Source organism: Dermacentor albipictus, chromosome 1 (assembly GCF_038994185.2).
Source record: "Dermacentor albipictus isolate Rhodes 1998 colony chromosome 1, USDA_Dalb.pri_finalv2, whole genome shotgun sequence".
NCBI lineage: Eukaryota > Metazoa > Arthropoda > Arachnida > Ixodida > Ixodidae > Dermacentor > Dermacentor albipictus.
This window is the reverse complement of record NC_091821.1, coordinates 489,646,265-489,668,565: the sequence shown is the minus strand read 5'-3', so window position 1 is coordinate 489,668,565 and position 22,301 is coordinate 489,646,265. Positions and strand designations below refer to the sequence as shown.

The 22,301-nt window shown below is 47.5% G+C and overlaps 1 protein-coding gene across 1 annotated transcript in view; it reads right to left on the bottom strand.

Annotated features, from left to right (window-relative positions):
* LOC135912854 (uncharacterized) overlaps positions 1–22,301 on the bottom strand; it is a 132,485-nt gene that overhangs the window by 20,622 nt on the left and 89,562 nt on the right. Inside the window, exons 4-5 of the mRNA XM_065445430.1 lie at positions 16,067–16,172; positions 593–861 (exon numbers count right to left, since the gene is read on the bottom strand). Coding sequence (XP_065301502.1) covers positions 593–861; positions 16,067–16,172 — 375 coding nt within the window. The remainder of the gene's footprint in view (positions 1–592; positions 862–16,066; positions 16,173–22,301) is intronic.

Below are 22,301 nucleotides of genomic sequence, written 5' to 3'. Positions count from 1 at the left end.
TGACGTTCTCGTATCTCTCGCGTTTCGTGGTGGCGTCTAACCCACGCACAAAACCGCGCGAAACTGAGAATGCGCCAATGAATGTGGAGTGTCGACCGAGGCCGCTGTTTTCCATCCCGAACACGCTTCGCACAAAAGCCTCGTGGCGACAGAGGGGCGAGCACGGCGGCACCACGAGCATGAACACGCGCATGCACTGGCATAGGGCATGTTTTTTTAGCTGCACCAAGTTTGCAGAGACTGCACGCGGCATATAGCACAATTATAGCTTTTGATTTACCTTCCTCGATGAGGCCACTACTCATACGAGAATTCAAAACGCGTAATTGAATAATTAACATATTTAGCCTATATAACTATTAAGATTAGTTACTTTATGGCGCGCAATTCGATATACTAACTATATCCGGTTAGTTCGTAAGGCGTACCCACTTGGAACGAATACTCGGGACTTCAGAGATATCAATTTACGAAATGTTCGACGAAACGCATTGGCATTCCAGACAGTTTTTTCTTTCTTTTACTATCTATTCTATTCACAATCTGAAAAAATCATCACCATGCACGTGCACCTTATGCACCATGCACGTACCTGAAACTGGTCGTCAGCGGTGCCAGGGACAGAGGGCGGCAGCGTGGTCCTCTTGACCTGGCGGAGGTCCAGAGTGTCTTGGTGTGTGGCCATGCGCTTGCGACGCATGCTGGCGAATGACAGCGCCATTGTGCGGTAGTACTCATCAAGGAGCCACTTCTTGAACTTATCCTCGTCGGTAGCAGTCCCAGTGCCGCCCTTGGACGGGGATGCTGCGCCTTCGCTGCCAACAGGCACAACGTCGGATGCGTCGTCAACTCGCGACGAACCTGCATACGGCAGCACAAAGAAAACGTAAAATTATTCAGTACACCTTTATGGTGAGGCCAAGAAACGAGGCATTTTGTGCACATGTTGAAGCTTCGTTGCTATTGAAGCTCGAAGGCACATGACATTAGGCAGAAGTCTCGTTTGTTTTCAATATAATTGCTTGCTGCGCTTTATTAGTAAGATTTTTGACTCGCATGAAATGAGCAGCATATACTCAATTTCACCTTATTTGCCCTTGCCCCGAGCCAAAATATTTCATTGGCTTCAATGATGAGTCTTCAACTAAATATTCTGTCCCAGTTCGAGCTCTTTCAGTTCTGAATGCAAAACGGCCTTCTTCCTGCATTGTCATGTATGGTAACATGCAGTTAACATCGAACTATGCAGAAGGATGTGGTGAGCTATATGAGTAAGGTTTAGTAGTCTGTCATGTTTATATTCAGGCCGAATATAAACAAGACAGGCTACTTGTGCAAACTGCAATCAAGCAATAAATACCGATAGCGACAATAAAGGGATTAGGCCGGAGCAGGTTATAACTATGAAGTCATGGTGAGCTCTTACCGCAACCTAAAAATGCCTTTCCCTCCCGTCTCTTCTAGTTCCGCATTATATGGCTTGCCAATAATTTTTTCATCAATGTAGGGCGGTAATGAACTACTACAGCCCAACTTATTGTTCCTTTTAAAGACCGTCTTAACAATTGGCCAAGCGCGTGCGATAAGCCCTGCGCAATTCACTGGTAGTCTATAAAGGTGGTATTTAAAGGGCTCTCGAAACGCCTTTTATTGGAGATGAGAAATAAGAAATGCGTTTGGTGTTGGAGCAGAGTATTTCAGAAATGCTTTACCACGCAAAGTACTTGAACGCGTTGAGTAGAAGCGGCGTTATTAGCAAAGATCGCCTTCGCGAGGCGCCCGGCCCTACGTCAATGCCTTGCCCTGCGAAGGCTACGGCGGAGCGCGGTGGTGGCCATAACGCTTTGCCTACTGCCCGCTACTGTGGCCCGCAATCCAAGTTTGGCTATACAGTTAAAACTCGATCTACCGATACCCGATTTTACGGAGTTCCCGGTCTAACGAAGGAATTTCGAATTCGCGGCAAGCACCCATAAGCTTCAATGTTTTCATCAACCCAAATTAACTAGCTTGGATTAAATCCGATTCAACGCAGCCTTTCCAAAAAGTAAATCAGTAAAAGAAATGTGTGATTTCTTTATAATTTTCTGACGCGTCTGGGTTTTTCTTCGCTCCTGCCTCTAACGCTGTCGGCTTAAAACATCTAGACCCCTTAATACCGGCCCTGGCTTTATTTTGACGAGGCTGCACGCCGCACCAATGCACGCAACGACGGGCTCAGCAGTAGCGTCCTTACGTACGAGGTGGCGCTAGGGGCGGCGGCACTTGAGCTGCACTTGCGGACTTTTTATACGCGCAGGCGTGGATTAGCGGTAAATACAATGCCACGGTACATTTTGGATATCGCTGTGTTACAATTTTAGATTTCGAAGGACCGAAAAATCCTTTGCTCGATTTTCCGAACTCCCCGATTGACGAAATAATTCGAGCATGGTCGTCACTTCGTTAAATCGAGTTTCAACTGTAGATGTTCACATTTACGCCACTACATCCAATTTTGGCACCTCATCCGCGTCGAACTCTGAATCTATTCCTCAGCTTACGGTTGAGTTCACGGTGTCTCATTATTTCGCTGTGGTACAGTGTACTAGGCGGGTACGTGCGTCTATACTCGCATCGAGTGATATGTGTAGCACATTTCAGTTACTTCGATTCAGTTACTTCGACCGAGGGTCGAAGTAACTGAATCTTCATATTCGCTCGTGTGAGTACGTCGGCAGCTCGCAGGTTGGCTACGCGATGAATGCCACACTACGGTCTTGCGTTGAAAGGATTCTTAGCGACATAACTGGCCTCACAACTTGAAGGTGTGCAACTCGGGAAGCAGATCACGTGGTTACCAAATCCTGGCGCTTGAGCCTCGAGTCACGCCGCCCACAGATACAAGTCAGAAGATGCTGTTCTGACTTGTGAGCCACAGGTGAGCCGAGCGACTTAAAGCCCCTTAAACGTCGTAAAGTACTGCCACGCTTTGAAGAATGGCGCCTCCACCTCGTGCGCTCTGGCCGAGACCGACGCCGCGTCGCTATTGGCCTAATAGCATCACATGGGCCCTCGCGCCGTGCATCAGTGCCATTTTTGCTCGAGAAGCGTCTACGGAGTGGCGAGGAGCGCGTGAAGGCGCCGTTGCTACGCTCGAGCAGTGTAGGCGGCGCCACGGCTGCAGAGGGAGCGTGAAATAGAGGAGAAACGAAGAGGAGTAAACGCGGAGGAGGAAAGTGTCGCTACTTTACGAAGTTTAAGGGGTTTTAGAGCGACTCTGATCGTCGCGACACCCTGCGGTATCTACGCTACGCTGCAGACGTGGCTATAGGGGCAACTGTAGTGGCTACGTGCGCGACGAGGCTGGAGTTCGCGCTCGCGCCCATGTGCTCCAGTCTGGCCGTGTTATGTGGTGTGGACAACCTTTGTCCTGCTCCAGCTTGACCAACGACCAATAGCCACATCCAAATCACGAATTTTGCGCAATACAGCTCCATACGTAACTGAGCCTGCCAAAGCGTCTAACCAGGAGTAGCCAGGAGTGAGCGCGCGCTGTCAAGCGTACGTGTGATCAGACCTGAAATTTCACGTAGTTGAAGGCTAGTTGAGTGCGAAACAATTACTGACGTTAGCGAGACGTGGTAGCCACAACATTGATCAGCAGTGTGGCGTACGTTTGATTCCTAAGCGTACGGGCGTGGACTAGCGAGGCCGTAAACGGACTAGAGTCAGCAATAATACGATTTTCTTATTTGAGGCACGTACGCAGGATATTTTTTCGGGGCGGGGGGCATCTGAAGGTAACTTTTCTATGCAAGTGAGGGGGGGGGGGGATGTACTTTTACTGGTCCAGATGTGAATATTGCCCACCATTCGCCATAAAGACGCGTAAGCCTGCAAAAGAGAGTTGGAATAACGTGTATCCCACAGGTACGCCTGTGAGATACTTGGCAAACAAAGAACCACATCGAATGGACTCGCGCGTGAAAGATGCGCAGGAAGAACCTTGCCAAGAACAAGTTGACAAGCGAAAGTGCAAAATAAAGATTGCTAGTACCGTTTCTTGCATTAGCTCTGAAAAAATTGTAGAGACATATATATATATATATATATATATATATATATATATATATATATATATATATATATATATATATATATATATATATATATATATGCGACACAATCCCGATTTCTGTTTTTTTTATCCTTCGTTCACTGCTCTACCAAGTGCCAAAACCGACTCTTGTTATTTGGGAAGTTGCGTAGCGATGCGTGGTCACCAGTCCCATACAGCCGCGTATAGCGCAGGACGCTGCTGTTCTAGACGTACTGCGCCCACCGCGGGAGGTTAAAAAAGCATCCACAATAGCACAGCAGAGAAGTCACTATACGTAAGGCGGCTGGATTGATAACTGTAGAAGCGTCATCCAAAACGCGAACAATTATTCTCCACTTCCGGCGGCTTTTCTCTACTTCGTTTTTTTTTTAAGATGTTGATCCATAAATATTTTCACAAACAATTTTCGCTATTCCTCCCTGTTTATCTGTTGCCTTGGCTCTCTCCCTAAGTATATAGCTTGATTCCTCAACTCCTTGCGACTCTTGTTTCCAGCTGCCAATTTTGCACGAAAAGTGCTGTACAATTAGGATGAAGCCAGACGAGGTAACGGGTGAGAGTCATATTGCTTATGTGTTTAATGGTCATTGCAGGATCTGATGATGAGCCGCCGTGGTTGCACAGTGGCTATGGTGCTGGGCTGCTGGGCATGAAGTCGCGGGATCGAATCCCGGCCACGGCGGCGGCATTTCGATGGGGGCGAAATGTGAAAACAGCCGTGTACTTATATTTAGGTGCACGTTAAAGAACCCCAGGTGGTCCAGATTTCCGAAGTCCTCCACTACGGCGTGCCTCATAATCAGAAAGTGATTGTGGCATGTAAAACCCCATAATTAAAGACAGGGTCTGATGATGGACGCTGTTTCGCATTATTATACTTTCCACCTTATCTAACCGATATCGCGGGTATATGGTGCCGAGGATCTGCCAGCGTCACGACGAGCCGTCACTTGAGGAAATAATGAAGCGAAAAGAAAGGTCAAATGCAACTGGCCTTTTCTCTGGCCACAACTCATTCCAGGAGCACAAAGGTCACCTGACTATGAACCGAATATCCTTCCTGGCACCTGGATCAGTTTAAACAAAGAAGGTTGAACTAACGAAGCAACAGCGATGTGCGTGTTCGTTGAATAGAAGGTGACGTAAACATTGTTTTGGGTATTAAAAATAAAATAAAAATAGTATAATTAAAACAATAAACTGTGGCCTGGCTGCTGCAATAGATGGTGACAACTGACCTCATCTTGAGTTAATCACGTGGGCACCGAATCCACGAGGAAACTGGCCTCCACACCTTAGCAGATGCCGATAACTACCGCTATCCAAAAGGAGTGAAAAAATTGACAAACACTCCACTCTGTGAAGATAGAATGCAGCGAAAGCTGACGACATTCAAAGCTCTCCATGGAAAACCAAAGTGGTTAACCTACGCCGCGGGTCGGCGTGAAGCTAGTACAATACCGGGCCGACCCGCAGCAAAGGTGAAGCAGACGTCAAGCACTCCCCATATGTGGGCCAATCCCAGAAGTTGTGCATCGCCGGGCCGACCCGCCGCAAAGGTGAAGCAGGTGTTAAGCACTCTCCATACGTAGGCCGCTCCCGAAGATAGTGCAACACCGGGCCGATCCCTCACGGAAGTGAAGCAGGCGTTAGGCACCCCCCCATACGTAGGCCACTCCCGAAGATAGTGCAACACCGGGCAGACTCGCGGCAAAAGTGAAGACGGCGTTAAGTACTCCCCATACATGGGCGATTCCCGAAGACAATGCAACACCGGGCCGACCACCGGTGGAGGCGAAGCAAGCGTTAAGACTCCCCCCCCTCCCCATACGTCGGCCAATCCCGAAGGTAGTGCAACGCCGGGCCGACCCACCGCAAAGGTGAAGACGGCATTAAGTACTCCGCAGAAATGGGCGATTTCCGAAGATAATGCAACTCCGGGCCGACCCCCGGCGGAGGTGACGCAGGTGTTCAGGCACCTCCACCCATACGTGCGCCAATCCCGCAGGTAGTGCAACGCCGGGCCGACCAGCCGCAAAGGTGAAGCAGGCGTTAAGCACTATCCATACCTAGGCAGCTCCCGAAGGTAGTGCAACACCCGGCCGAACTAAGGCAAAGGCGAAGCAGGCGTTAAGCACCCCCCATACGCAGGCCGCTCCCGAAGATAGTGCAACACCAGGCCGACGCGCGGCGGAGGTGAAGCAGTCGTTAAGTGCTCCCCATACGTGAGTCCATCCTGAAGGTTGTGCTATAGCCTTGCCGACCCGCGGTGGAGGTGAAGCAGTCGTTAGGCGCTCCCTTACGTGAGTTCATCCTGAAGGTAGTGCAATGCCTTGCCGACCCGCGGTGGAGGTGAATCAGGCGTTAAGCACTCCCCCTACGTGGGTCCATCCTGAAGGTAGTGCAAGGCCTTGCCGACCCCCGGTGGAGGTGAAGCACTCTTTAAGCGCTCCCCATACGTGGGTCCAACCTGAAGGCAGTGTAATGCCTTGGCGACCCGCGGTGGAGGTGAAGTAGGCGTTAAGCATTCGCCATACGTTGGCCCAACCGAAGATCCTGAAGGGCGCTTTATAGGTTCCCAAGTCCACAGGGGTATGTGCCATCAATCTTGGACACTTTTTGCACGATCACCAGAATTGGCCCACGAGATAACTTTTTCTGTGTACGGACGCCGAAGAAACTACGGAAGTTAGTCATATACCTTTCGCTGTAAAAGGTAGCAAAATCTTGACCGCGGAGTAGATTGATTTGTCGGCGCTTTAGCAATGTGTGTGAGGAGTGGTATCGTAGGCGGATAGGGAGGAAGGGGGGGGGGGCATTGCCGGTTCATTTCGGGGGGGCGGTCAGGGATCCCCCGAGCTCTGCCCCCGGGTCGTACCTGTCGTACTTCCATAAATACACAACACCTATCAAAATTCGAAACGCAGATTTTCGTTTGCTTCTGCCTGCCCAATAAACTGCGTGAATAGGTATAAAAAGTAACACTAAGAAGAAGCGCAGACAAATACAGCCTTCACAATTGAAGTCACTTATTGGCCAATTGCAGCCGCGTATAGGAATCTGCTATATGATGAAATATAAATATAGCAGCCCGAAAAGATTGACAAGAAGCCGCTTGCTGAAAAAAATGCCTGTGGCTTAGCTAAGGTTAAGCCCAGGATGCGAAGCATACTAGCCTTTATTTTAATGCGACAGCGTTAAGGAGCTCGTGTCGCAGAAAAGCCGGTGTCGTCGGCGTCGGCTCAGGCGTGCGGCGCTTGCTCAGGCGCACATTTCGTTGTCGCGCCGAACGCTGCGTTGCTCGACGCTCACCGCGTCCGATGCGGGGTGCGTAGTCGCTGCGCCGTAGCAAAGCCACCTAGAAACAGTCTCTGTAGCACGCCGCAACCTTCGCTTCTCATTCCAACGAGCAGCTCTGTCTCCAGGAGGCATCTCACCTCGTGAGTGTCTAGCAGATGCAAGCGCAGCTGCTTATATACCGCCGCGACGCCGCGAGCGACGGTGGGAGTTGGAGCCCCGTTTCTCCTCTGTCGTGACGTCACGGTGTCACGTGGTCAGCCTTGAAGGCGACGCCGCGAGCGACGGCGCGAGTTGTAGCCCCATTTCTCCTCTGTAGTGACGTCACGGTGTCACGTGCTATTGAAGGCGACACCGCCGCGCCTGAGGAGCTGGGTTGAGCTCTAGTAATATGCTTCGCATAAAAAAAAAGTGTTGCAGAAAAAGGGTGACTCGCGCTCCGCTTGCGAGCTCTACACGCGGCACACGACTACAAAATTTCACTGCTACGTTCAGAGCAGCGTAGGCAATCTGCGGACTGTGTTTTTTTTACCAAGGCAGAGGGTGTTGCTCAGGACCCCTAAGACTCGCAGAAACCGCAGAAAGACAAGAGAAATATAAGGCATAAACACGGGCATTCAACTAATGTTCCGTTGTTCTAATCGTGTGGTTTATACATAGGTAAGCCACACGTAGAACCGCTACCACAATAGCACTGAAGGCCAAAAGAAACAGAAAGAGAGTTAATGTGCCAGAATCTATGCGTCAGTGATTACCTGAACATACATTACCGAGATACCACTTTTTTTCGTATGACATAGCGACGAATGTCATAATCACGCATGAGTGGTTACCCCTGGTGCGTTAGCTTTTTGTTCTCACTTCGATATGCACTCTTTTTGTTACTTTCCGTTTTTTTGGTCCTCTGTGATGTAGCGATATGGGTTCACCGTATGACCATACTAAGCATAATTGACTTATTTTCGGTATTGAAACTTAAGTTGTAAGTGTGTGCTTGTATTTGTGTAATCCAATTTGTGTCCATTGTTTCTGGTCTCTAAAATGTTTGGTAAGAAATTGCCAACTAGCTAAATTGTTTCAAATTGCTAAGCCATGTTCCATGTGGTTCTACCAGCGGCAGTTTTATGACGACTGTCGGAAGCGCACAGTTGCGGAGCTGATGAATTTAAGGCCTATTTGACACTATTCATGTCTACATGCTTAAGTTCTTAAGTTGAAGTGCTTGAACATATTCCTCCTTAAGCACTGAAAACTAACGAATAGTCTATAGTGCTATTTTTATATGCGGGAGAGAGTTATAAGTTTGGGATAGTTTAGTAAAACTATTGTGAGTCATTAGTTTATGCACTAATGAGAATACACCTCAAACATAATTTCATTATTTTTTCTACAAATGTACGCTCCATGGTCGGAAATAACTGCGCACAAGTTATTCTGATTTTGTTTGATATGGAACGGTGTTTGGGCGTTATAGGGATAAGCGGTGGATGCAGAAATAATAGTCAAGGAGAGAAATGTGTGATTATTATGGCACTGCCATGACGCATTTGATCTAGGCCTTCTCTTATTTTATCCGTGTTCCTCAAACCTCGGGCCCTATAACATAAAGCTATTCCAATATGTTTTTATTCCAATCTCCTGACGTCAAATTTGCGGAACCACCGATGCAAGCATCGGGCGGTCACCCGCAGGGTTGTCTGAACTGACCAATCAAACGCTCTCCTCGTTCACAGTAGGTCACTTTTGTTTGCTTGAAAAACGAATAACATTGCCTACGCTGAACGACTTGTCTTATCTAATTGGCTGACAAGAGGCGAGCAGCACGCTCAAGTGGAGAGGAATTCGATGGGGCAAAGCCACTGCACTTAAAATTGATAACCGGAGGAAGAGGGTGGTGCCGGCGTTGGCGATTGGTCCGCTTTCCCTTACTTAGCTTGCGGTGGCTGGTCGAAAATTGCGGCGGCCTACAGCGGAAGCTTAAGAATGACGCTAAAACGGATCCTCAGCAAAGAAGAGTTGGCAGAAAGCGGTCGTAAAAATGCAGGAAGCGCTCGAAAACGTCACACGGCCACGCAAAAAGCTTCATTATCCGCAATAAACCCATGCTTTCCGGCAGGTGCGAGAAGCCAGTGCCGTAGCGATCGGCGGCAGCCATATTTTATTCCTTTCCGAACCGGGCTGCCTGCCGCTATTCAGACAAAACTCAGTTTTGTTCGGCATATCAATGCGTATTTAACGCGTACAAGTCACTTTGACGCGGTGAGTTTTTGCCGTTTTGTGACGCCGCGCGACAGGCACGTGAAGTGGGTGCAGCCCGAAAGCTTTTGACTAATAGCCGAGGGCTAATGGCTGAAAGGCGTCGAATCAAAAATACCTATTTTTGTTTTGTTCGGTCAAATCATGCATAATGAGTGTGTACACGTCATATCAGATGGGGAGCTATCGCGCTTTTCGTGACGTCGCGTCACAGAGAGGTGAAGTGGGGGTGGTCCAAAAAAGTTTTTGACCAATCGCGTAGGGCTGATTGCAGAATGGGAATAGAAAAGTTTGGAATAGTTTTGCGTTATAGCGCCCCTCTTTTCAACAAAAACTATATCTAGCTCGCATAAATAAAATGGTCGCAATATTCAACGAGAAAAAAAATATTTGCCTTAGGTGCACAGTTAGTGCGGCGATTTGGCTACACTTTAACTGTGCCATTTTCTTCTCTATACTTCACCGTCCAACAACCGGAATCTCTCGGTATTTGAAACGTATCGAGCCACCTTTGGCTTATTCACCCTTGCAAAAAGATCGTCGCTTTTCTTGAGCAGCATATCGAACACCATGAAAAAAAAATGGCTGTGGCTTAGCTAAGGTTAAGCCCAGGATGCGAAGCATACTAGCCTTTATTTTGGTATAAAATTTTTTAAACAGGGTTGAAGTACCTCAGACAGGCTGGCCAACGTTTTGATAGGTGGACCTATCTTCGTCAAAGGTGGCCTCGTCATCCTCGGCGTGTTAGTTTTAAAGGGTTAGTGCAGTGACGTCACGTGCGGGTGTTGTCGCTGGCGGCTGGTTTTAAAGAGAGAGATTACAAGAGGGAACAGGCGCTGTCGTCCGACGTCTGTGAGCCTCATTCTCAAGACGAAGGGACAAGAGCGTGAGAGTGGGCACGCGGGGAGGAAAGAAAAGAAATAGAAGCAGAAAGAAGGGAAAAAAGGGAAAAAAGGAGGGGGGAGCCAGGGCCGTACCAAGACACAACAAAGGGGGGAGGGTGAAAGAAAAAGAAAGAGAAAAATGAAATCTTTAAGAAATACGGGGGCTTGGGAGCGTGTTGGGGATGCGAAAGGTTAGGAGGTATTCAGGGGGAGTCGTTGGCGGCATGTTTTTGAGGCATTAGAAGTTTAAGCCCTTGCTGAGTACGGACAACATGAACAACACAATGAATGAATTCGAGCTTCACAAGGACCTATCAGAATTCTCCCGACGAATGCGAATCCGACACTTTTTTGCAGACACACCAGACACCGGGACGACACCACTTAGAGCCCAATCCACTTGGACTCCCGAACCAGAACAAGCCATAGAACTTGACATATACCTTAAAACTATAACTAAAGAAATTATAAGCCAATCCAAGACATCTAAGCGACCTAAAAACATAACTGCGTCGGAGAGTCATATCATTTCAAATCTGAGCTGCCGGAATGACATTGTTATTAAGGAAGCAGATAAGGGTGGAAGTATAGTTATTTGGCCAATAGAAAAATACAAGCACGAGGCTTACAGACAATTAAACAACCCAGAACATTACCGCAAACTAGATAACGATCCGACATTGTCCTATACAGTGACAATTACCAACAGGCTGAAATCACTTTTGGCTGATGAATTGATAACACCATCAGAATACAAATTTCTTAAACCAAGCAACAAAACTGCCGGACGTTTTTACCTCCTTCCGAAAATTCATAAAATTCCATCCGCTGAACTATACACTGCTATTATCCCAGGCCGTCCGATAGTATCAAACAACAACACCCCGACAGAGAGCATCTCCACATTCCTTAACCACTACCTTGGTAACTTGCCGAAAACACTTCCGTCATTTGTACAAGATACGCCCCACCTGCTGAGAATTATAGAAGACATTAATACTAAAGGCACACTACCCCACAACACAATTCTCGCAACACTAGACGTCACGGCGCTGTACACCAACATTCCAATCCCTGATGGTTTATCTTCGATAAAACAAACGCTGTCTAAACACAGTGCACAACACTCTACTGAAGTTTACCTGTCTCTCCTTGAATTAGTTCTCACACATAACTACTTCGAATTTGAAGAGAGTTACTACCTACAGATACATGGTACAAGCATGGGTACCCCTTTTGCACCAACCTACGCGAACATATTTATGGGGATTCTAGAAACAGATTTCCTATCGCGCTGCACTACCAAGCCCCACACATACCTACGATACATAGACGACATACTCATAATCTGGGGACATGGCCAAGACAGTCTAGATAAATATGTATCCTTTCTAAATTCTGTTCACCCAACAATAAAATTCACATCAGAATCCTCAACTGAGCGCATAAACTTTCTGGACACAACAATATACATTGACAATGGTGAACTAAAGACAACGCTGTATAGGAAACCTTTCGACAAACAACAGTACCTAGAATATACCAGCCACCATCCCAGACATTGCAAACAAGGCATCTTTAAAGGCCAAGCCACACGACTACGTCGCATTTGCGTTGAAAACCAAGACTACATAGATAGACTCGATCACCTTAAAGAAACGCTATCAAACAGGAACCACCCAAACAGTGACCTTCAAACAGCTTACATCGCTGCAACCAAACTTGATCGAGCCGAGGTCCTCAAGCCCCGCCCGAAGATCACAAGAACAACAACGCCTCTTCTTACTACTAAATTCTCAAACGCACTCCCAAACGTGAATAACATCCTAAGTAAATACTACCCGATTCTCACCAGCAACCAGAAACTTAAGAAGATTTTTCCCGACCGTCCCAGAGTGGCCTACAGACGCAACACTAATTTTAAAGATGTTCTTGTGCACGCCAAACTACAGAAAAAGAAGAAGTTGGGAACCAATCCCTGTGGTCGCCCCAGGTGCTCTACATGCAAACACATTCAATCCACTACTACAGTAAAAAGTACAGCGTCGAATTACACACACAAGGTAACTTCGGCTTTCACCTGCACATCAAGCAATGTAGTCTACTGTCTAGAATGCGCCGCTTGTAGCAAACAATACATAGGTGAGACCGGACAACAAATTAATACAAGACTCAATGGTCACCGCGCGGACACAAAACACAATTTACCCAAAGCAGTAGCCAGCCACTTTAATGAACATGGACATATGTTTGACAAAGCAAGGCTCTATATACTACAAACAAATTTCCGTTCCCCTCGCGAAAGGAAGTACACGGAATCATACCTCATACACAAGTTTAATTGCCTACACCCGACAGGAATTAATTTGGCACGCGGCAACTTAGAATCTTTTAAAGCTGTAACTTAAATCTGAAACTCTCATATCATCAACCAATACACAAAACACATTAGGCCACCAGCCAACTTTAATTCTTAACCTCACCTACTCTTTCATTTCGGAGGAAAAAAAGGGAAGGGAAGGGAAAAAAAATTTCTTGCCTACTACTCAATTTAATGTACTCTTTCAGGATTTTACGTCTATACCAACTGTACGATCCCCTTCTTCCATGTACACTTGCCCGCGCCCGCTTCTGCACGCGTCCCCCTCCTGTTTGCTATACCGATTTCACCCCCCCTTCCCCCTGCCCCCCTTTTTTAGTCTTTTTTTTTTAAACCCCCTCGACAACACATTCCGAAGTCAATATGCCTTTTTCGGCGCCTCAACCCAGAGTATCGTCTTCTGGATGCCGCCGTAACGACACCTACGTTAAGCGCGTGGGGCAGTGCCCCTTGAAAGACCATGCCGCTGCCTTTCAGTCACCCCACACATTGCACCGCAGACTCCTCGTCGCCACCTTAACTATTTCAAAATTACTCGACCCATTCTTGACCGGCCGTTCTAATGCCTCAAAAACATGCCGCCAACGACTCCCCCTGAATACCTCCTAACCTTTCGCATCCCCAACACGCTCCCAAGCCCCCGTATTTCTTAAAGATTTCATTTTTCTCTTTCTTTTTCTTTCACCCCCCCCCCTTTGTTGTGTCTTGGTACGGCCCTGGCTCCCCCCTCCTTTTTTCCCTTTTTTTCCCTTCTTTCTGCTTATACTTCTTTTCTTTCCTCCCCGCGTGCCCACTCTCACGCTCTTGTCCCTTCGTCTTGAGAATGAGGCTCACAGACGTCGGACGACAGCGCCTGTTCCCTCTTGTAATCTCTCTCTTTAAAACCAGCCGCCAGCGACAACACCCGCACGTGACGTCACTGCACTAACCCTTTAAAACTAACACGCCGAGGATGACGAGGCCGCCTTTGACGAAGATAGGTCCACCTATCGAAACGTTGGCCAGCCTGTCTGAGGTACTTCAACCCTGTTTAAAAAATTTTATACCACAGTGTGCCATTCCATCTGCCAGCCCCTTTCTTGTTTTTAGCCTTTATTTTAGTTGTTGAGCCACTGTTTAGCCTGGTGAACTGCTGTTGCTTGGCTATATTCGGTTCGGCTAGACGAAGAAACAACTCATGCGTTACTCTGCTTCACCTTCAAGAGTGGAACGCGACAGCGTTCCCATCGACCCGCCAAGGGGTGTAAGACAATGGGCTACGGCGCAGCGACTACGCGCCCCGCATTGGACGCGGTGAGCGTCGAGCAAAGCAGCGTTCGGCGCGGCAACGAAATGTGCGCCTGAGCAAGCGACGCACGCCTGAGCCTTAGAAACAGCTCGTTTCTAAGGCAACACCGCATTCACTAGAGGCACTTTTGTACCGCTTTGAAGCATCGTACTCGTGGCTCAGTGGTAGCATCTCCGTCTCACACTCCGGAGACCCTGGTTCGATTCCCACCCAGCCCATCTTGCAAGAGTTGAGCCAAAACCACCTAGAAAATCAGTCTCTGTAGCGCGCCGCAACCTTCGCTTCTCATTCCAACGAGCAGCTCTGTCTCCAGGAGGCATCTCACCTCGTGATGTCTAGCAGAGGCAAGCGCAGCTGCTTATATACCCCTGCGACGCCGCGAGCGACGCCGCGAGTTGGAGCCCCGTTACTCCTCTGTCGTGACGTCACGGTGTCACGTGGTCAGCCTTGAAGGCGACGGCGCGAGTTGGAGCCCCGTTTCTCCTCTGTCGTGACGTCACGGTGTAGCGTGGTCAGCCTTGAAGGCGACGGCGCGAGTTGGAGCCCCGTTTCTCCTCTGTCGTGACGTCACGGTGTCACGTGGTATTGAAGGCGACACCGCCGCGCCTGAGGAGGTGGGTTGAGCTCTAGTAATATGAGGTGAAACAGCGCGAAAAAGACGAGGACACAAGGAAACAAATACCACAGACAAGCGCTTGTCAGCGCTTGTCTGTGGTATTTGTTTCCTTGTGGCCTAGTCTTTTTCGCGCTGTTTCACCTCAGTTCTAAGTATGAACCAACTAGCCCTCATCAAGATCCTACTAATGCAAATTTCTAGTAATATGCTTCGCATAAAAAATTACGAACCACACACAGAACAACCCGATGCCTTGTCACTACCATTGCGTTGCCTCGACACCGAACCACCTGAAAGAAAACACTGCCCAAAGTAGTTCAAATTCTTGCACCACCTGGGAAAGTAGGATAGACCTTCTCCTGTTATAGTGACTGTACCGCTTGGAAGATCTGAAAACGCTGATCATTACGCCTTTTGGGCGAAGAGCGTGCCGCTCGCCAACTCGCCGTGCGCGATCTGGCGGAGGCATTTCTTCCACCTAGACGACAGTAATTTTACGGTACCTGTATACTACTGTATGACCTAATGGTGATGCTGTCCTAGGTGGCTGTGCTGCACGCAGTGACACATACTATAAAGAAAACGATTGCTTGGCAGCTCAGACTTGAATGAAGAAGCACACAGCGATTAGCACCACGACCAGCGCTAACTTGAGTGTGCAAGAAATTTGAAGTTTCTCTTACCACACAACGTGCACATCATACGAGGATTGACATCCACGCGCTTTTCAGACGAGCGCGCATCTTCAGGAAAATGACTTGGGCACAATCGAGTGAACGAACCAAGAAGCACGGAGAAGGAGCCATGCCACCAGAATGTCGATTAAGCGGCTGCGAGAAGGCCGGTAAAGTAGTGAAAACAGCACAAACACAGCAGCGGGCGCTGTAGTACTTAGGCAGGCACGCGTCGGCAGAAAGACAGAAATGCGTGATACATAGTAGCTGTCGGTGCACAAAACACGGCATACAGTCAATCGAGTTTGTAGTACGAAACATCCCTGAGGTTCCATTTCGTTCAGCGGAAAGATTGCTGCCGCTGTGCGAGGCGTCCACACGCACACTTGATTCACTCAGTAACATGCCATACATTTGCTTTGCGGTTGCATGGCTACGTGACAAAACCGCAACGCAACGACGAGAGATGCGGCAATCCGGGAACTCAGAGGATATATTTTTTAAGTTTTTTCGTCGACTTCAGCCAGACTTCCTTTCGCAGTAGCGCGTGATTCAAATGCCAGCCTCACCTTTTAGTGCACCCACTGTGTTCTCTCTCTTCTTCAACGTCTTTTTGTCCCGTTTCTTCTGATCGTCTTCGTCGTCCCCGAAGATGTTCCGCAGCTCTCCAGTGATCTGCACAAAGAAGAGGGTTCAGTCCGAGTAGTTTTATCATGCGATATTTGCTCTCGTCAAAACGTAGCTCCATTCAGTGCATTACAAGCGCGATTTTCTATACAAAACTGGTGCTTACATCTAAAGGCATAATGATTAAAGACTCTGATACCTGCCTGTTCTCAATATTCCGTAAATATTCTAGCTCATAAATTCCCTTTCGATATTTTCATTTAGGAAATATGTGCGCTATAATTACCAGTATTTGACAGCAAGGTTTCACCTCTAAGCGATTCTTAGGCAAAATTTTCTGCGAAATGATCGTGAACTTTTCCAACTTATAACTCGATGAGAACACTTGATTTCACGGAGGTGGTTTCCTACGTAGTGTAAAAGTGCCGCCGTCACTGTAAAAGTCCTGACAGACATATCTGTGTGCTCGCGCCTACAACCACTAACTCCAATAAACCTCGTTCGGAACGAGGTACCTCCAATGCACGGCCACTATAGGAGAAGCTGTCAGCCACCAGTCAGTGGAACTGCAAGAGCGTGAACATGAACAACCTTGAACGCTTTATCGAACTTCGGCAACCGAGAAGCGCTTCATTCCTTAATGTAGGCTTAAACGACATAAAATCTTGAGGCCACAGACATACGTGCACGCAGGAACATCGCTCTAGGAATCTGCAGTGCGCGTGTATCTGTGTATCTGTATCTGCGCGTGTATCTGTGTTCTCGTCTTTTCATTCTGTTTAAATGTGCAATATGTAGTATCAAAGTACTCAACAAAACTACATCTCCCCTTTTCGTTCCTTCTCTCTACTGGCTGTCGACACGAGTTATTGAATCCATCGAACCAATAAGCTCAGTACTCAATCCTAATGAGCATTCCCTGTCGGCTGATCTGTCGTGTGCTGTCCATAGATTGGATTTCGCTGTAGCGCATCATTTACTGGCTAATTCGAACAGGTCTTGACACCCGCGATAATGATCTGCCACAATATGCACTGTGCTCTTGGTCGAGAACATTAATTGGTACGCTAATAAATGCTATCAGAACATGGTGTTGCTAGAATTTGTTTAAACTCTACCCCATTATGGTGATTGTCGTCATGATAAGCAGTGGGGAACATCCAATGTGCAGGCGTAGACTTAATGCGTGCCTCCATTCATGCATCCTGACCTGGCAGGCACGCACACACAAACAAATAATTAAAGAAATGTCATGTTGAAGGGCCTCCATTACACCCAAATATTGTGGATACTGGTTACCTTAATAATACATTGATCACTACGTTCCCTGGTCAAGAGAGTTTTCGTGTGGTCCGTCTTATCCTAACTTTTCTGAAAAACGTTCAGGCACATAAAATTTTAGTTTACATAACGTAGCATACGCTCAGTAACCTTGCGGCACACACGCATTTACGGTTTCCTCGACTGTTTCTTTTATTTCGTAGGCATATTCATAATAATTGCAGGTTCTACCTTTCTTCGCGGCGAAAATCAACAACAGAATTGTGCGAGAATTTATGCCGCCTTTTTCTGCAGGGGAGGTGGAGAAGGAAATAACTTTATTGTGTGTCCTGCGAGTTGGTGGGGAGGGCCAAAGGTCCCGCCTAGGCGACGGCCAGGAGTTCGCGGGTCGTGGCGGCATCCTCGGCCTGCTGAACGGTGGGCAGTTGATCCTCGAAGGAGGGACTGAGCAGCGCGGCTTCCCAGTGCGTGCGATGGCTGTTGCTAGAGGCCACGTTCTCGTTATTGTTACATATCCCTCGGCATTCCCATAATATATGCTCCAGAGTGGCTCTGAATTCACATTTTTTGCGTTTGTCCGTTTGATATTTATCCGGATATATGATGTGCGCAAGCGCAGGATTCGGATACGTCCTAGTTTGTAACTGCCGCCATGCTACAGACTGTTTTTCTTTTTTTTGCCAATTTTGGGTAGAGGTAGCGGGTATATGCCCCTCTGTAACCTATAGTGTTTCGTGATCTCATTATATGTGGTGATTCTGTCCTCCCACCCCCACTCATCTACCGCACCGTCACGTCCGGAGGGTGCCGGGGCTTCACGTGCGACCGCGGCTCGGTCCGTAAGCCCTCGAGCCGTGTCGTGTGCCGCCTCGTTGTGGCCGTCCTCCGCGAGGAACTGAGCGGGTGTCCATGTCATGTATATATTTTCCAATCTTGACCTCCTGCAAGAAGAATGCGTAGTGCCTTCGGGGAGATTCGGCCATTGCCAAAGTTTCTTACTGTCGTCTGAGAGTCGCTGACTATCACGGTTGCGTTAGTCTGAGCTACTCCGAGTGATAGGGCTGCTTCATCCGCTGTCTCGTTACTTGTGGTGTGTATCGTCGCGCACGTCTTACACTGTTTCTCGCTATCTATTACGGCTGCCGTAAACCCCCGTCTGCGACTGTACCGAGCCGCGTCTACGAAGACCACGTCCTTGCCGCTGCCGAATTTCTTCTGATCTGCTTCGCTCTGTTCTCTCGTCTGTCCTTACTGTCTTCTAGGTGCATGTTCTTTGGTACGGGGGGTATTGCCATTGTTTCCTTCGTCTGCCTTGGGATATCCACCTTGAAATCGAGCTATGTGTGGTAACCTACGCCTAGTCTCTCCAGGATGTGTCAGCCTGCTCTTGTCGTAGAGAGGTGCTCGTATTGTGCCGTACATTGCGCTTCAGTGAGCTCGTCTAACGTGTTGTGTAAGCCTAATTGCAGCAACTTGTCCGTGCTGATGCTGATGGGTAGCCATATGACTAGTTTGTCTATTTCCGAATGAAGCATTCTAGTTTGATCTTTTCCCCGACCTGCAATTTCAAGTACGGCACTTCAAATATTATTATACTTATGGCGAAGGCCTGTATTACCCTGATCGTGTTTCCCGTACTCATCCCGCTGTGTTGCTTGCTATCCTTTTGATTAGCCTCATGATTTGCCCTACAGTTCCATCTAGATTTTTCCGTTGTTGCCTTTGGCTTCGATGAGGAGCTCCAATACCCTAATCCTGTCAAGCTTTGGCATGGGTTACCCATCGGCCATCTTTAACTGTATCTCCTCTCTTTAAGTGAGATCTTCCTTATAGTTGCCTTGTTTGCGGCCTCTGCGAGTCGGTTTGTACAGCAACAGTTCCGATTTCTCTGCTGAGCAGGTTAGCCCTGTCCTCTTTAGATATCGTTCGACTGTTTTGACCGCTATTTGAAGCGTTTGTTCTATTTGCCCGTCACTTCCGTTTCTCACACATAGGGGGGATATCGTTTGCGTATAAGGTATGGTAAAGTCCCTCGATTTCTTGTAGCTTGGCTGGCAGTCCGATTAGTGCCACAGTGAAAAGCATCGGTGATAATACGGAACGCTGTGGCGTACCTGCGCTGCCTATCTCGATCTCCTCCGAAACCAGGTCCGCTATCGTTATCTTTGCCTTTCTGCCTGTTAGGAAATCGCATACGTCATCGTACATCCATTTTCCCAGTCCTAGTTTTCCTACTCTATGATCATCTGTTACGTTATCGGATGCTTTCTTTAGGTCCAACCCAAGTATTGACTTTGTCGATCTACCCGGATCTTCTATGGTCCAATGTTTTAGTTGTAACAGAGCGTCCTGCGCTGGAGTAGCTTTCTCCTGAATCCCATCATCGTGGGTGGGAGCGCATCCCAGTCCTCAAGGTGGGTAGTAGGGAAGAAGTGAGGGACATGGGTCTCAAGTTCTCAGTCTGCGGTCGCTCGCCTTGTTTAGGTAACAACACGATTTGTGCCATCTGCTATTGCTGCGGAATCTTTCCTGCTTCCCAGCATTCCTTAATGTATTCTGTTGACTTAGTTGCAGACTCATCGTCCATGTTCCTTAGCGTTTCATTCGTTATCCCGTGTAGTCTGGGGAAAGACTTGGTATTGAGTTTCTGTAGGGCTGCCCTGACCTCTGAGTTGCTGATTTTGCTGTGTAATTCATCATTTACCTCCCCTGTCCAGTCAGGGTGTATGACGGGCATCACTTGCGAGATGTATCTTTTCTCGATTTCCTTGAGGAAGTCCTGCTCTGTCCCTGGGTACGCTTGTACGCTGTCCCTGTGCGCTTGACAGCGTACCCAGGTACGCTGTCCCTGGGTACGCTTGTAGACCGTCTCGGTCTAAGAAATATCGAAGGATGTTCTACATTTTTGCCATTCCTATCTGACTGTCCATGTCGTTGCATTTTTCCTCCTATTGTCGTCTGCATAGCTGCCGGGTGCACTATTCAATATCCCTGTTCAATTTGGCTATCCTTCTACGAAGCGTGTGGTTGTGTTTTTGTTTTTTCCATCTCCTTGGCAACCCTGCCTTAAGCTTGCCACATTTGTAGAAGCTATTGTCTACGTTCTCTAACTGCGCCTCCGGCGGGACCGTTGTCACAGCTTCCGCCACATCTCCCTTTAGTTTTTCGGTCTATTCCCCAATACCTTGTGTCGCTGGCTTCCTCCCTTATTCTCCTGAATTTGTCCCAGTCGACAATTTAAGGTTGTCTCCCCTTTTTCTTGCGCGTTCCTGCCCTTACCATTATTTCTACTATATTGTGAGTGCGCCCATGATCATGTGGTGTATTTGTCCACTGCGTATCACATATGTTCTTGGTGAATGCTAAATCTGGCAGGGCATCCTGGTAGCTATTCTCGTGGGAACCGATGGATCGGTCACGAGGTTCCGGCCTTTCTGTCGCGCGCTACCCAGTGATTCATGCCTTTTTAAATTTCGATTTTGTAGCCCCAGGTCACGTTTTGGGCGTTAAAAACACCTCCGATCACTACCGCTCGGTTCTACGCTACGGCTAGGGCTTTTCTAAAGAGCGTTCGAAATTTATGGTGCCTGCATTTTGAACTGCTGTAAATATTCAATACAAAAAGAATGTTCTTTGTTTTCCGCATGGGTATGAGCTCTAAGAAATTTCGATCAATTGACTTAACCTCCGTGTCGTGTTGCACGACCGTGTGATTTCGCTTTACCAACGTCGTTAGCACCTGTGTCTCCCCTTTGGCATTACCAAAGGACTTGTATCCTGACAATTTAGTCAGCCCTTGCGTTTTCTGCATCATTATAATGTCCGGGTTTTCTTTTCCTTTATGGTGTTCTTGCAGAGTGTGACGTTTTCGATTGTATGCTCTACAATTCCATTGCGAAATGTTGTATCTATTTCGTCTGTTGATGGCGGCCTTACTGGTTTTTCAATCCCTCGGCGGGTACCGGGAGCCTAGTATACGGTTTGATGGCCGTCTTAACCAGTCCCCCTCCCCTCCTGCTAGTTTGCAGTCCCCATATTGCTAATTTCGTTTCGAAATCAATTTATTTTCTTAGAGGGCGGTGGTTTATACGAATTATTGCTCTACGTAGAACTGTGGACATTTACACATGTTGCGAGAATGTGCGGTGCGTTCAGTATGCAAAATTTCGATACATTTATTGCATCAGCGACCTTTCCCTAAAACACAGTATTGGGTACGTTAGTTTCATACGTACATTCTTAATTTGTGCCTGTAGTGCCAACTTAGTTTGCTTAATTATAATAATGCGAGAAAAACACTAGTTGTACTAACATTTATTAAAGCGATATACAATACGCGCAAAACCAAAGACTGACATGTGAAATAATGTCGCATTACAAATAGAAGCAAATGCTACAGTTCCTGCTACCAATATTACTAAATGCGATTAGTATTGAAGAGCTTTCTAATACCACAAACACTTTATTGTAATGACTACGAACTTTGTTACTGCGAAGGGCATCATTAACATTAGTAAATTCTTGCTCATGTTCCCTTTTCCTAATTTTATTTTGCTACTTAGTGTTTATTCGAAATGCTCGTTGTATGCGCCATTTACATGTATAACACGCGCACACATGATTGTGTCTATATATGTTCCATGTAAAATGAATTGCACTTGGTTTGTTAACTACTCTCATGCCGACGTGTGCGTAAAGTGGCCAGGCTCTTTCAAGTTTTTTTTGTAGGCGCTTTGCCTACGCTCTCGAAACTACGTGGCAAAAAAAAAAAAAACATCAGCTCAGTGTTTATACCGTGTGCTGCTACCAGAACGGCAACCACCATGCGGCTGTCGACGTAGCCTACTTACGGAAAGTTGATTATGCAAATTCTTATGGCGACTGTAGTTTACGATT